This window comes from Erpetoichthys calabaricus, chromosome 1, assembly GCF_900747795.2.
Source record: "Erpetoichthys calabaricus chromosome 1, fErpCal1.3, whole genome shotgun sequence".
In the NCBI taxonomy this organism is placed as follows: Eukaryota; Metazoa; Chordata; class Cladistia; order Polypteriformes; family Polypteridae; genus Erpetoichthys; species Erpetoichthys calabaricus.
This window is the reverse complement of record NC_041394.2, coordinates 277,188,695-277,205,874: the sequence shown is the minus strand read 5'-3', so window position 1 is coordinate 277,205,874 and position 17,180 is coordinate 277,188,695. Positions and strand designations below refer to the sequence as shown.

At 36.1% G+C, this 17,180-nt stretch overlaps 1 protein-coding gene across 1 annotated transcript in view; it reads left to right on the top strand.

The window, feature by feature from the left end:
* Positions 1-17,180, top strand: part of dennd6b (DENN/MADD domain containing 6B) — a 59,064-nt gene that overhangs the window by 11,100 nt on the left and 30,784 nt on the right. Inside the window, 5 exon segments of the mRNA XM_051935231.1 lie at positions 194-306; positions 3,830-3,910; positions 5,634-5,739; positions 7,494-7,573; positions 13,388-13,450. Coding sequence (XP_051791191.1) covers positions 194-306; positions 3,830-3,910; positions 5,634-5,739; positions 7,494-7,573; positions 13,388-13,450 — 443 coding nt within the window.

Sequence of the window (17,180 nt, the reverse complement as noted above, 5' to 3'; positions counted from 1 at the left end):
TGTGTCCTGCGGTGGGTTGGCACCCTGCCCAGGATTGGTTCCTGCCTTGTGCCCTGTGTTGGCTGGGATTGGCTCCAGCAGTCCCCCATGACCCTGTGTTCGGATTCAGCGGGTTGGAAAATGGATGGATGGATAGGTTGTAGGCTATGCAAGTAAGTAGCTTTTTTTAATATTGTCTTTTTATCGTTAAAAGGTTGCCTTGGAGATACTCAGTTCAGTTTCCGGGTTCGGCAGTCTGTAGGACAGAAATCCTCATGGTTTGTTGAAGAAGATATCTATAGCAGAGAAGCACCGGTTACACTCCAGGTAACTCAAATGATGAAAAATGTGTCCTTATGTTATAGTTTAACTAATGTTCAGCTATAAACCTTTGCCTGATGGAAAATACTGAAGAGCATCCTGTAATAGTTTCCAATATTAAGGCAGAAATCCACATTTTCCCATATCCATAACATATCATGTGGTATCCAGACTGTTCTCCTAATGGCAGTTAAGTAAAAACAAGCAAAACATTTTATGACATGTACACATTTATGTCAGTATCTTGTGTCACTACAGATGCCCCAGGGAAATGTGAAACTGTTAATCAGCAACTCATAAAATGTTTCAACCTCATTGCATTTAAATTTTTGTGTTCAGTTCATGCTTTTCTCAGCCAAAGAATTAAAATGCAGTATTAAATGAAAAAATAATTCATTTAGAATGTTTATAATTTGATTTGCCAGAAAGGTACAAAGAATATGGCAGCATAAACAGGAGTAAATCAGTAAGTAAGGACGTTGGACAGATTGTGCTATTTTTTTATAGCTGACACACTGTAAAACCACAGTATGTACAGTGATCCTGCATGCTTTTGAAATTTTGCTATTTTTAAGCTTGTGATTATATCAGTTTCACTTAGGATTGTTTCACAGTCTAGCAAGACAGCAGTAGCTATTCTAATTTGCAATAAGGGGAGACAGTTCTGAGAGTTTCTTTTGATTAGCTACCCATTCATCGGTATTTAGTAACATTATGGTTGTTGGTCAGTGCACATAATGGTGCAACACACATCCCATATTAATGCATGCAAATGTTGGCTTAGTTGGTGGAACATTAAAGGAAAAGTTCACAGTCCTTTAGACCAGTGGTCCCCAACCTTTTAGACAGCAAGGACCACTTTATTAGATGCAAATTTTTCCATGGACCGGTCGGGGGGGGGGAGTGGGGGGGCAGTTTTATACACAATTTACATAACATTTCTATTATTATTAAGTTATTAAGCAGTCCGCATACGTTGGCAACCTGAGATTTTTCTTCTTTTTTTTGCATATAACAAAGACATATGCTTTGCATTTGCCATTCCAACAGATTGCACATCACAAACATTAACACTGTTATCGTTTTTTTCGTGTCTGCCGTTTCTATAGGAGGGTGACAATGAGTTAAATTCCAATGGATGTTTTTCAAATGTTGACAAGCAATAAGCAAAAGGTATCACTGAAAACCACAGAAAACAAAAACATCAAAAAAAAGACAGTACGAGGAAAGTTCGAAGAAAGAATTTTTTTTACAATGTTTCTGTTTGGGGATCGTTGTGCAAACGTGCACATCTGAGCTGCGACCACAGATCTAACTGCTCTGTGGATGATTCGTTCAGGCATTTCAAGGTCACTTCGTTGTAATGAAAGCATCTGCTGAATGTACTTCGTAGTAACGCGATTTCTATAGACTCGTGTCATATGGGGAAACTGTCACGACCATAAAAATACTTTGTTGTAATACTCTCTCACCTCGGTCTCTCTCCTCTCTCTGTGCCGCTGCAAAGCCCCGCCCACCAAGCATTTTGAAAAGTCTGAGTGAGTCTCCGTTGCCGGCAGTTCTCTCGCGGCCCGGCTGTCAGACGGCTGCGGCCCGGTAGTGGGTCGCGGACCGGTGGTTGAGGACCCCTGCTTTAGACCATTGATATGAGTTAGTTTAATGATAATTATCCGGTGTATTCCCACCCCTAACAATTTATTTCCTCATCTTTCCAGATTCTTTTTTGTTTTTCTCAATGAGCCACAATCTTCCCAAATCATCCCCCTCTACTTCTTTGGCTTCACTCCTTTTCTAAACACTGAGCCTTTCGGGAGCTTATTATTAGTTGGGGCAGCTTGTGGTCCGCCAGTTTCAGTAGTTATGCTTTTGAGTTCTGGACTCATTTAACAGAGGGAAGCTCTGACTTTGGACGGGCCAATGACAGTATCCAGACTCGGTATGCAATTTTGCCAGAAATACTCCACTTAATCTGTGGCTGTCCATTGTGAGTTTAATATCTTGTTTTGAACATAATTTATTTAGTCATCTTTTACATTGCTTCACTTTGTTGCTTTTCACACTGATGGAAGGTTGCTGATGGCAAAAATCACAGAAGTGTACAATTTAAGCCAGCAGGAGGTATAAATTGAAGGTCTTTATTATATGTACAAGGGGGAGTCAAGCTAAAGTTAGAAAATGGAATGAACCTTAACACAACTGATAATGTAATTTCTCAATATAGTCTCCACCCTGTTCAATGGACTTGCGCCACCTGCCTGGAAGTGCCTAGATTCCAGCAGAACAAAAGGTTTTGTCTTACAACCACCCATGCACGTCATCATTTGTCCACCCAGATGTTTTTTAGCGGTGCAAAAAAGGTGGAAATCACACTGTGCTAAATCTGGTGAATAAGGGGAATACCTTCAGTCTCTCCAGGCAAGCCTTGGTGTTCTTAGCAGTGTGTGGGTGGGCACCGTCTTGCAGTAAAAGGACTCCTTGAGACAGCAGTCCCTGATGCTTGGATCGAAAAACAGGCTTCACATTGGTCTCCAGTAAGTCACAGTAACTTGCACTAGTGACTGTAGTACCCCTCGACATGCAGTGTTCAACAATAACTCGGGTGCACAAGTTAGAAGACAAAACCTTTTATTCTGCTGGAATCCAGGCACTTCCAGTGCATCGAGAAGGGTGGAGACTATATTGAGAAATGACATTATCAGCTTTGTTAAGGTTCATTCCATTTGCTAATAAATCCCATTTTCTAACTTTAGCTTGATTCCCCCTTGTATAAGTTAGCATGAAACTGTAATTACCAGGTTCAGCCCCTGTGCTAAGATGTAAGTGTTCATTAAGAGTAAAAGCAAAATGTTTAATTATCACCACCATGATTTTAGGTGGCAGTGTCTTCTGTAACTATAGCCATGGCACTACTAACCATAAACATAATTTACATAATGAAATAATGTGCAAAAAACAAAGGCAGGTATGCAGGAGATCTGCAGAGCTTTGAAAAATTTTGAGCCTGACATAACCCCAAATTTTTCAGAAATGAAAGAGGGAATATTTGGATTAGATTGGCTACCCCTCCCCCATGGTTCTTTCTTTGCTTTCAACATTCTTGGGCATACATACAGTTACAGTCCATTCTTTTCATGTCACACATCAATGTGTTAAGTCTTACTACTTTCACAGGAGTGTAACTGTTGCTTTTAAAAACAGATCAGCTTGTTACAGCCTTCACAGATATCCTTTCCAAGTTTGCATCCGGCTTTACTGTGTCTCAGTGAAACTCAGTATGTCTGTCTTATCATTTTCATGTCACCCTTTTAAAATGTTACATTTTGACTACTGTCTATGCCAATACAACCATACAGTATATCATTTCTCAAACAACTTGCAAAAACCTTTCTCTACTTGGAAGGCTTATTTAAGGAGTTATGGTTAATTTTGAAAGCAGGTTTCTCAAAAAGACTTTTGGTTTGCAAAATTTACTGTTGCTTTCTTTGGTTTACAGCATATTCTGTATGTCTTTTTCTTAAAATATTCACAGAGAGATCCAGGGCATTATTATGGCTATGTTTACTTCAGACAAGTAAAAGATACCACTGTGAAAAGAGGATATTTTCAAAAGGTATGTAAGAGAAAAGTAATTGATCAGTAGATGGATGTACTGTACAACTTTCATGCCATTCTTATATATTCAGAAATTCATATTTTTGTTAATAAGCAAAAAATAATGTATTACCATACTGATTGCATCTTCTGTCTGTTCACTGTAACACTTTACCAGGATCAGTGCTTGTTTTTTTATTCATTGTTTGTACAAGAAGATATATTCACAAAGAAGCCCACTGAATGTTAAAATCCCATTTTACATACCTTTGCTTTCTTTCCCCGTGACTGCAACATTTCTCATTAATTGAAGAGGGGGCATGTAGTTTCTAAATAATTTCAGAAGTTCAGAATTAGTCATATTTTCTTCTTTTTAAATTTTTCATTTCAATTTCTAAAAAAAATGTAAATGCATGACTTCCAGTGTGGGTGAACTATCTGCAAATGTCAAACTTATTTTGTTTCCACGTTGGTGATCAGCTTATTTTTTCCCGTCTTGAACACTTATATTAAAAGAAGGACACTGTTCCCTTGTTCACATTGTCATTATGTATGAAAGAAAGCTGGTAAGTAAATTAGATACATTGACTGAAAAGTATGTTTGTTTCCTATAGTTTTAAAAGAGACAGACAGTTTACCAAAGTCCATATTGACATTTGGTAGAACAGTATATTGATGTGATTTTTTTTTTAAATAATGATAATTTTGTGAAAAAATACAAATTCTTAAAATCGCAAGCAACCAATATAATATCACTTTGAGTATTAATACAAACCTTTTTAAACATTCTAATGCATCCCTATGTCAAAAATATTACTGTTCCCTTAATTAAATAATTTTATTATCTCTGAATTATTCAAGCTATTTTTTATTTCCATATATTTATGAGTATATTCTGAAACTACTGAATGTTTCAGAGAAATAATTAAAATAAATGTATTCTTATTATGTGGACTTCAATGTGGGAACCCCATATAGTACTGTGTACAATAATTAAAAATACAGTATTGTATGAATAAATGATGTGAAAAAAACATAGTGTTGAAATATAAGTAGAGAAACACCATGCATCAAATGGAAAGAAATATGCATATAGTCCTGTGAAAAAGAAAGTGCATCCACTTTCAATTCCATAGTTCTGTATATCTGGATATAACCAAAATGGTATGTTGGCTTATTTTTAGTTGAGTAAAATGTGTTATGTGTTCTTTGTAATGTGAGGTTACAGTCATGTAATTGTTGGACATAGTGAAGACCTGAAAATTCTTCATGATGTCCTGACATGTAAAATTACTGAGCTTAAAGCATGTAATTACTTTTTAACATGATTCAATAAACTGGATATTTTTAAGCCCTGATTTAATTTATTCTGCATTCTGAAATTCCTAAGACTGCAGTACCTATCAGAGCACTGTGTATAATTTAACATATTAAAAAAGTCTTGAATATACATTTTTACTAATATGAGTCGAATACTCCTATACAGGGATTGAGATTTTTGAGTCTGCAGTTATGTCAGTTCTTATAGATAATTCTTTTTAATGTCGTAATTTTTTCCTGTTAGTTATAAAGCATGATGCTTTTGTAGTAATGTTATTTTTTAGCCTGTTTATGTTTGTAACATAACAATCTCTAACCTGCTTAGTCTAAATTGGAGTCGTGGGCTTCACGTCCATTACAATTCATCATTTTCATATTTCTTATAGTTGTCCCTTTATTAAGTATTTTCTTTTTTTTTTTAGTCTCTTGTTGTGATTTCAAGACTACCATATGTGAATCTTTTCCAGTCCTTATTGCAGCTTATTGCACCAGAGTACTTTGAAAAACTAGACCCTTGCCTGGAAGCAGGTTTGTATTAAATTTATATTGCATCCCTGTTTACTTTTATAGAAATTCTGAAGTCGATCTAATTTATTAGGCCTACTGTACTGTACAGGCATTAGCAAATCATCAAATAAAAATGATAGTATTTGAAATCTGACATTTTAAATATGTTTGTGTTATTATATAACAAATCATGTATAAAATATCAGGTAATGTCAACTGTATGAGTCTCTTTTACTGTTTTATAAAGGATACTGAATCATGTTTCGTTGAAAATTTAACATAGCCTGTGCAAGGTTTCATTTGAATGGAGTGATTCGTGTTTGAGTATTATATCTACAGACTAACATCCTAACAGAAAAGGCAGAAAAATACACACAGAGACATCATTGTGGAAGGGGTCAAGTAAATCATGTTTAAAAATGACTAAAAGGTGTAAATCCTTTGAAAACCTGAATTTTAAATTTTGGCCCTGTATATGAAAAATTCTATATATGAAAAATAACTAGGGAATGTAATAAGAATGAAATGTCCAGAAGAACAAAAATGCAAAGAATAGAACAGCACAAAATGGTCAGAAAGCACAAGTCAAAGTTTTTCCATGTTACAACACACTACCTGAACTATTGGCAGTGGCTGCATTATAATCTGGCAGAATTCAGCAGTATTACAGACATGTGTGTGGCGCCATCCCATCTGACATAACAGACATGAAGGTCATGGCCTAGATTCACTACATATAGAAGTCAAGCCCATTCGGGATCCTAGGGATGAATGTGATACAGTAGATGGACGGTAATCTGAAAACTGCGGTATGAAATAAGGCATCATTTTGTTTGGGAAGAAGTTTTCTGGACATTTTGAAGTAGTATGCTATGTAATAAAGGTTAATATTTGGAGATGGTAGAGAGCTCCAGTGTTCCATTCAGAGTTAGGTCCTGTCTTGGACTGGAAAATGATCTAGATCCCTGTGATCCTGAAATTAGGCAGGCTCTATAAATAGATGCTTGGTAAGGATTGTATTATCTGCATACAGTTACTGTAGGTGCCTTTGGCCAGTTTATTGTAGTGTAAGCATCATGCATTAGATTTGCAATAGGGTAACTTATATGAGTAACCATCTTGACTACTTTTTATTCAAGTAATAAAAAATTTGCAAATGGATATTAAACCTGTACAAAAGCATATTTTCAGTAATAAAGAACTTTCAGTAGTATTTCTGAAACAACTGTTCTATTCATCTCTTTATCAAGCTAGTGCTACAATGTTAAAGCCTTAAATGAAGAAACTTGTATAAGAAGTATATAGGAAGTATCTTGCACTTATAGATTAGTCTAATTACTAGTCTAAATTCTCTGAGTTTTATTCTTTAGACTCTTAAACATTGTTAAAATCTTAGTGTTGTCCTGTTAAGAAATATGTTTAAAGTATATAAAAATAAAAAATAAAAAATTGCATAACATAGCATTCTCAAACCCACTTGATTCAATCCAGGGTTGTGTGGGGCTAGAACCAATCCAGAAACATTGGCTGCAATTCAGAAAACAGCCCTAGACAGGGCACCAGTCCATTGCAGGATGTTTGAAAATATATTTTCATAAATATGAAGAGATATACACATAAAATGATATTTATTTTCATATTCCCCAAGAGATTTATTTTTTATAACTTGCAAACCAAATAATATTCCATATTTGTAATAAATTGAATGTTTCCTTAACAGAATTTCTCAGTGATTGTTTTCCTATTTTTAAGAGTTTACCATTTCTGTCTTGCAGTGTGCAATGAAATCGATCAGTGGCCAGCCCCAATCCCTGGTCAGACTCTTAACTTGCCAGTTATGGGGGTGGTCATACAGGTAAGATGCTGTGGTATTATTTCACGAATTACTAGTTTGGAAACATTTATACACCATTGTTCTTTATTAATGCCATCTTATACTTCTTTATGATAGCAGTTATAGTCCACATCTCTTTGTGATGCATCCTGTTAATGATACAGTACATTATACTATTCTTTATAATGCTCAAATACAAAATAAAAATCTATATATAACTCAAAGTTAGCTGACTGACTGAATCATTCAACAACAAAAACACTATTTCCAATTTAGTTAAAAAGCTGAAATACGGCAGAATGGTAAACCTATGTCAGTAGGTATCCACTAAGAAAGATATTTTCAATATATCAGTTTTTAGGGTAACCCCCCCCCCCCCCCCCCCCCCACCTGATAGAAAAACTAAATACCCCAAAATCTCTAAAATGCCTTGATTGATTTTATCCAAATTTGGTGACATTATGGGAAAAAGAAAATTAGCCGACACATGTATTTTTATTTTTCAAAAAAATGTTGTTTGCCAAAATTTATTAATGTTATGCTAACATACTCCACACTGCACTGAGAGCACATTTTATGCAAATGAAGTACACAGCAGAAGTGATTGATGTGACGTTGTAATAGCACTAGTAGCCAATTGAGTGAATAGATGACAGAAAATGAGGTGTTGTCCTGGACAGGAAAAAAGACAACAGAAAGAGAAAGTTCAGCAAAACCTTGCAAAGCTTAATGGTTAACAAACACTGCTTTTTTGCTGTTGACTACTGGTACTCTTAGATACGTACTGGCTCTCATCTTGGTTATTCGTTCCACTCCGTCGACCTACAAACTCCGGTTGAGTTGTTGAAAACCAATCCTCTTTCTATCACGGCTCTTAAAACATTAAGGGAGAACCCCCAACCCCAGTTCTGCAAATGTGGGGATTATGTTATTAAAAAAAATCCCAATGTGATTTCAAATGAATTTGCAGCTAAAAGGATTACTATTTTAGTTTGCTGGAAAACCTACAAAAACATAAAAGACGGTTAAGTAGCCAAAGAGCCTGGCAGATCAGTACGGGGAGCTACATAGCGGAGTGAGGGAAATTAAGCATATAGACTACTCTTGTTAAAGAGTTCCTACCAGAATAAACCACCCAGCAGACCTGAACGGCACAGTAAAGTAGTGCCTGTCTCCTTATTTTGCAGGTACATACATGTCTTCCTCTGTGTTACCTGCTCTAAAAGTGCTGACAGAAAGTGCCATTAGAATATTATAGAATAAAAATAAAAAACAATAGGTGAAAGGAGTATGCACTGATTGTTGGTAAAAAAAAAAACGAGGAAAAGCAACAAAGTGTATGCAATAAAGTTTCATTACCAAAGCAATTTGTAATAGCAAAAGTTTATTTTAGTTGAATTATTAAGTTACAGTGGTTTTTGATGATAGATAAGATAGATAGATAGATAGATAGATAGATAGATAGATAGATAGATAGATAGATAGATAGATAGATAGATAGATAGATAGATAGATAGATAGATAGATAGATAGATACTTTATTAATCCCAATGGGAAATTCATCAAAAGAATGCAAAGTGGGTAATAAAAGCAATTGCATGTCATAAAGGAGAGCCTGGGAACAGCATCATACAAGAAAAGAGCATCAGCAGCTGCTATGGAAGCTTCTCTGGGTGTTTTTATTTTTTTAACAGACAGAGAATGTCCATCAGATGCATTAGGTTATAAAAAGAGACTAAGAAGTGGCTCCCCAAGTGTAGTATTGCATTCTAATCTGTTATTAGCTCCAGATAACTAATTTATAAAACATCGGTACGTATCTCTGTTTTCTTTTTTTCCTTACAAAATGCAGTGCACCTATGTTTTTTTTTTTTGTTCAAAACTAAAGGATGTCAGGCCATGGAAAGGTTTTATATGAAAGCTGGGGTTAGCTGTTTTTCCTTTCTTATTTATCAGAGCAAACAATGGTGGTGTTTACCCAATCTGTTAATTGATAGTGGCCAGTGTTATTTGTATATCTGTACTTATATATCTGAAAAGAATATGCTACTGGCATGTACTTATGATAGATGAACATATTTAACTATTGTTAAAGAATACATAATTTAGTTGACTGCATTTGCTTAAAGATGGTTTAATTGTTGCTGACTATAGTTTATTTTTATTTGAAATAGTGTATTCTTTCTGTTTTAATATTTAAGTCAGACAAAACACCCAGCATAGCTGAACATGGGTGACTGTCTCCTTATTTTGAAGTTAGTTGCATTTGCTACAATACTTTATGGCAGCTCTGGTTTGTAACAGGCCCAAGTTCCCCTTGGCCTGAGACTCGTAACACAAACTGCTAGGGAGAAATGTTAGTCTTAGATTGTGGCAGTTGAATTTCTAATGGAGAAATGCTTCGTACTCCTCACTCTTCGTGTTAATACATCGTTGTAACACATAGAGTATCTGTACTTAAGTATATCCACTTCAAACACTGCTTTGCATATACAATAACATCTGTAGATTTTGAAGGTGGACCACATACAACTAATGAAAAAAACAAAAAGAAATACTGTACTTGAGTGAAAATTGTAAACATCAAATGATAATAATGTATACTCAAATTTCACATTATTTCTACTGATAACCCGTTTCAATTCAAAAAGAATACGCTTTCCTGGAAAATTGTGTTTTGCAAAGACCATCAACAAAAGCCAAGTCACTGGAAAAAGAACCAACTGATCTAATGCAGGAATGTTTTACTCATGAACAATTGTGTATATTCGAGTAAGCAGCTCCAGTGACCTAATATTAATTATTACTACTTATTATTTGACTGATGATTTTAACCATGGTGACTTACAACATTTAAGATACAATTGGTTACATTTCTCTTGTTATTCTAGTTGGATCACAGGCTGGCGAAGTGACTTGCTCAAGGTCAGACAGGGTCAAGTAGAAGGGTTTGAATCCACAACCTCAGGGTTTGTTCAAAGCCTTAACCATTATAACACACTGCCTTTCAATTATATTAGTCTTTAGTTAAAAAAAAAACTACATATATTGTATACAGAACAAACTGTACATATTTCCACAAATTGTATACAATACGTACAAATATTGTATGCAGAAAAGCACTCAGTTTCATACCGTGTTTCCCCGAAAATAAGACCTACTCCGAAAATAAGCCCTAGCATGATTTTCATGCTGCTCTGTAATATAAGCCCTACCCCAAAAATAAGCCCTAGTCAAGATTGTCAGCTGAAAATTAAGGCGCCTAAGGCCGGGTTTATACTTCACTTGATGAGACACGTGTGCCTGAAACATCCATTAAATTCCAAGGACACCTTGCCACAATAACTCTGAAAAGGATGTTTAATGATTACATCCATCAATTCGGGGATGTGCATCGGCGCAAGACAGAAACAAAATCCCTGGACAGGGCATCAGGTGAACACAAGCACACACATTCACTGGTGTCATTGTAGCTTCACCAAATTCCTAAACCTTCATGTCTTTGAATAGAAAACTGAGCACACTGTGCAAACCCACCAGGAAAATGTGTAAACTCCAGGCAGGGGATCACAAGGGACAACTGGGTCAGTTTTAAGATGACGTTTACGACGGTCTGCTTTAATGATAAACTACGAGGTTAAAGTGGACATTTCGAGATTAAAGCCGATATTTCCACTTTGATCACAAAATAGACATTTTCATTATGTCCTTATTTATTTTTGTCTGTGGCTCAAATACGCCGCCGTATATTCTGATGGTATTGTGAAGGTGCAAAAAAAAAAAAAAAAAGACGGCGCAGAAGATGGTATGTCAGACTTTTAAAATGTATCGTGTCATTACTTTGGGGAATATGCAACACTTGAATATCAAAGCACCACAAATGCATTTTGCTTCACCACATCGAACCATTCATCAAACATTGAAGCACGCACATTGATCCTGGAGGATCCTAAAAGCAGCTGGAGTAGCGAGAAAGTCAGGCTGGAATTCAGGGTTTGAATGTGGAGAGTTATGACGATATTCCAGAAGAAGATGACATGACTGTATTTGGATAAATGTATATTGTTATACATGAATAAATATAAGATATCCCCTGAAAATAAGCCATAGTGCATCTTTTGGAGCAAAAATTAATATAAGACCCGGTCTTATTTTCAGGGAAATACGGTAGTACTTCTGATACACCTGATTAACCAATAGCACTATAACCGACAACCATTGTTGTATGAAATTTCCCAGTTGAAGCCAAGTAACACATCTAGTATTTCATATGTTTACTTTATATTTTTTTATCTTTTAGCATATTTGCCAGAAATTACAAATCTCAGTTATACCAGGCTATTTAAAAATAATTAAATACCTGCAACATATATTGCTCAATAACTCAGTATAATCATATGAACATGTAACTTGAACCGGTTTGGAAAGGACCTGTTACAGCTTTTTTCTTAATCTTTCAAACACTTGAGATGTGTTGCTTATGATGAAAGGCAGACAACAATCCTTTAGACTGATTTATCTCAGACCCTTTGTAGCATAGTACCATCCATAGTTGACATGGCAGTACGTACAGTACATACAACTTTCAGGCACCAAAATTAGGAAAGAAATTAAGGATAACTCTGCAGTTTGGTAAATACTACATGTTCATATGGTACTCAGGTAGTGAATAATACATTTTAAAAATTGTTCAATATTTACCAGTCATCAGTCTGTATTAATCAGTGTTTCTCAAATCCTGTCATAAGCAGCTAACACTGCCTGAGGAACTGGACTCTAAGTCACAAGGCTGCTGGATTCAGTCCTGGCTTCTCAGTTATGATATTACCCTGAGCAACACATGTAACCTGCCTGTGCTTCAATTTCATAAGTATATATCATCTTTTGCCTCTTTACGTGTAAAATGTTTAGTTATTTTATTGTTTAGTGCTTTTTTATTAATTTTGTGAAAACTGCTTTGACAGTTCTTTACCAACATACCCATGATAACCTTTGCTCATTAACAGAACTTTTATAATTTTGTTTACCCAGCATCTTAGTGTCCCATGTACTAGGTCATTTTTCCTGTGCTTCCTAACATTTCACTTATGTGCCAAATATGAGTTGTCCTTGCCATTGTGAATTGTCTTTATATCCATCCACCACTTCTCCCTGTTACAGACCAAGTTCTGTTTTTCTCAGATTTGTCTGTCTGCTGTATTAGAATCACTTTATTTTATCACTGCCACTTTTATCCTACACACATGCAGTCCTGGTGATCACTTACTACCTGAACAACAATGTGGGGGATTTGGGTAGTAGCTTAGGCAGTAAACTACACAGCCAGCATCAGAGACAGTAAATTTCAAAATATGTGCAAACACTGAATTGTCATATTATGTTTAAAGAGTTGATACACATGTTGGGGATTTTTTGTTGAGAAGTTGTAAAACTGAAATTCAAACTAGCCCAAGTATTTAAAATAAAGTTGAAATGAATGTTTTATCTCCATTAAATGCCTTAGTTTACTTAAGTGAGAAAGAGATATATGATTACAGAATTGTCTACATGAGTCCAGTAATGTGACATAACAGTACTGGCTATTTAAAGACTATGCATACTGTCTGGATTCCGACTTGATTGTGAAGGAAACAGTAGGCAGGCAAAAGTGGCAAAGAACAGGGGCATGGCCAAACGAGGCCCTGTGAAGAAAACAGGCAAAAGGTTAGGGCTATTTATCATGATCAGTAACATCCAGGAAGCAAGTTTTGCCCATCTGAACATATTACAGGAGGGTTGTTGTGAGTTTTAGTGAAACTCCACTTTTGCTAATAAGTTACTGTATTTTTATTGCAGGTGAGAATTCCTTCAAAGAATGACAAACCTGGTTCCAGCCCTCTAAAGCAAGCTTATCAGGAGGTAAAAAACATTCAGCGTTTTACATATTTGTCTAGTTTCAAGTGTAATGTATTATTTTATTTCATGAAAGTATGCTTTCATAACAATTGCTTGGATTGACAGATGGATTTGTAATTTAAATCGGTAACATCCTTATTAAGAATAAAGTTAAAATAATAATGAGAAAAATGAGTCATTGCAGGAACTTAGAAGAATGCATGGATTGATGGATGCATGGGTTGGTAAATAACACAGAGGGTGGGACAGGAGTCAATACTACTGTATTGTATCTTCAGGGTCTTAGGTTTGGATTTTGGCTTACTCACTGCTCGTGTGAAGTTTAGACTTCATCCCTGGCTTACTCAGGTCATCTTAAAGATGTGTATAGTAGTCTGATTGCCAAATCTAAATTGGCTTTGTATGGAGTTATATGTCATTATAAGTGAGTGTATCGTTTGATTGATGTGTCATCCAGGTTCAGATCCTGTCTTATGGCTAATGCTGCTAGCATAGCCTCTCACCCCTCCATGGCCATAAATTGGAGTAGTGGTTTTGAAAAATAAATGAGTGAATGCGTAGTTCAGTCACTATATTTCTTCAATGATGTACAGTATTGCTACTGGTGAAATACATGAACATCGTTGTATTTACTCAGGGTGAGCAGAGCTTAAAGAACCATACAGGCAAAGGAATAGCAGAGTGTCAGACATTCGAGGTACTTTGTATTCACTTTCGTCTGAACACTCTCCAGACCCTGGCACCATTATTTTATATTAGCTGTACTCTAGTTGTGTTTCTCATTGTAAGAACATTAAAAAAAAAACTTAATAGACTTGCTTTAATGGTGACATAATGACAATGTGAGCAAATTTGTTAAATTTATTTTATATGGTGTACAGTATTTCCCATTTTGAAGCTCAGATCCCTATTTAAATTTGCATATAGTGTAAAGGGATGTATACAGTTAGGTCCATAAATATTTGGACAGAGACAACTTTTTTCTAATTTTGGTTCTGTACATTACCACAGTGAATTTTAAATGAAACAACTCAGATGCAGTTGAAGTGCAGACTTTCAGCTTCAATTCAGTGGGGTGAACAAAACGATTGCATAAAAATGTGAGGCAACTAAAGCATTTTTAACACAATCCCTTCATTTCAGGGGCTCAAAAGTAATTGGACAATTGACTCAAAGGCTATTTTATGGGTAGGTGTGGGCAAGTCTGTCATTATGTCATTATCAATTAAGCAAATAAAAGGCCTGGAGATGATTTGAGGTGTGGTGCTTGCATGTAGAAGATTTTGCTGTGAACAGACGACATGCGGTCAAAGGAGCTCTCCATGCAGGTGAAAGAAGCCATCCTTAAGCTGCGAAAACAGAAAAAACCCATCCGAGAAATTGCTACAATATTACAAGTGGCAAAATCTACAGTTTGGTACATCCTGAGAAAGAAAGCAAGCACTGGTGAACTCAGCAACGCAAAAAGACCTGGACGCCCACGGAAGACAACAGTGGTGGATGATTGCAGAATCATTTCCATGGTGAAGAGAAACCCCTTCACAACAGCCAACCAAGTGAACAACACTCTCCAGGAGGTAGGCGTATCGATATCCAAGTCTACCATAAAGAGAAGACTGCATGAAAGTAAATACAGAGGGTGCACTGCAAGGTGCAAGCCACTCATAAGCCTCAAGAATAGAAAGGCTAGATTGGACTTTGCTAAAGAACATCTAAAAAAGCCAGCACAGTTCTGGAAAAACATTCTTTTGACAGATGAAACCAAGATCAACCTCTACCAGAATGATGGCAAGAGAAAAGTATGGAGAAGGCGTGGAACAGCTCATTATCCAAAGCATACCAAATCATCTGTAAAACACAGTGGAGGCAGTGTGATGGCTTGGGTGTGCATGGCTCTCAGTGGCACTGGGACACTAGTGTTTATCGATGATGTGACACAGGACAGAAGCAGCCGAATAAATTCTGAGGTGTTCAGAGACATACTGTCTGCTCAAATCCAGCTAAATGCAGTCAAATTGATTGGGCGGCGATTCATGATACAGATGGACAATGACTCAAAACATACAGCCAAAGCAACCCAGGAGTTTATTAAAGCAAAGAAGTGGAAAATTCTTGAATGGCCAAGTCAGTCACCTGATCTTAACCCAATTGAGCATGCATTTCACTTGTTGAAGACTAAACTTCAGACAGAAAGGCCCACAAACAAACAGCAACTGAAAGCCGCTGAAGTAAAGGTCTGGCAGAGCATTAAAAAGGAGAAAACCCAGCATTCTGGTGATGTCCATGAGTTCAAGAGTTTTGGCTGCCATTGCCAGCAAAGGGTTTTCAACCAAGTATTAGAAATGAACATTTTATTTCCAGTTATTTAATTTGTCCAATTACTTTTGAGCCCCTGAAATGAAGGGATTGTGTTAAAAAAATGCTTTAGTTGCCTCACATTTTTATGCAATCGTTTTGTTCACCCCACTGAATTAAAGCTGAAAGTCTACACTTCAACTGCATCTGAGTTGTTTCATTTAAAATTCATTGTGGTAATGTACAGAATCAAAATTAGAAAAAAGTTGTCTAACTGTAACTGGCCACAACCTGCTAGAATCATGAATGTCACCAGGAAATGGACACAATAAAGTTCAACAGCTAACCTCCAAGTGAAAGACACCAATGCTGTTAATAATGAAGCCCCTCTGCAAGGCTTTGTAGGTCACTAGGTTGGAGTAAATTCTGGTTTGTGTGGTGTTCTGGAAAAATACAAGAGTAAGTCCACCTGCTTTACAATAATAAGAGAGGAAGAGAGAAAGATTATGGAAGTGTAGCAAGAGGCTAGAAGACGTTTTGACTAACATATGACAGCAGAAGGTCCCTTACTTTGGAACCTCACTGTCCATTGCCCATTTAAAGAGGAGAGCAGGAAGAACTCCCTCATGTAGCTACCAGAGGGTAGCAGATGTTTTCAAACCATTTTGTCATTTTAAGGGATATTACATCCAGGTGTAGCCCTGGAGATCTCAGGGTTTAATTGCTTCACAAATGCAAGGGATAGTTCTAGTCTGTATGATATCCTTTTAGACAAGTCAAGCAACCTTATCTCAAAAAGTAATCCCATGAGGAGGTTCAATGCAATCTCATGGCAGAACTGCAACAAATGTGGATTCAGTAAGATAGTCTGGTAGAAAGGTTCACTGTGAGGTAGTATAGGCAAGGTTAGTGCTGGGGGAGACTGATATGAATGGTAGTGGAGGAATAGGAAAGAGGACTAATCACTCCATTGCACAGACAGGGGATGTTTTTTTTAATTCTCCTGTGATACAGGTTAAAGAAACTGACCTATAGTTTATCAAGCTTACTTCAAACACTATTACTTCATAATGTCACACATTTTGTTACCTTCTAGTCTTTAGAGGTTTCTCCAGTATTTAGTAGTTACTGACAATTACATGTTGTGTTTCCGTATGAATATGTAATTAGTGGCTTCTTTTTTATACATGAAGTAAATATTGTTAAATCCTGGTGACTTCTTTTTAACGATTTTATCCTAGTTTCACTGCACTGTTAATAATCGCCAAGTTGTTTAGCATATTTTTATATATATATAAAAGGAAAATGAAAAGGTAATTTACATAAAGGTGTGAAACTTAAATCAGAATTTACAATTCTGTACGTTTAAATATATATTTAATATTTGGTTTTTGTAATTGCAGCATGGGAATTTTATTGATAATAAAATATATGTTTA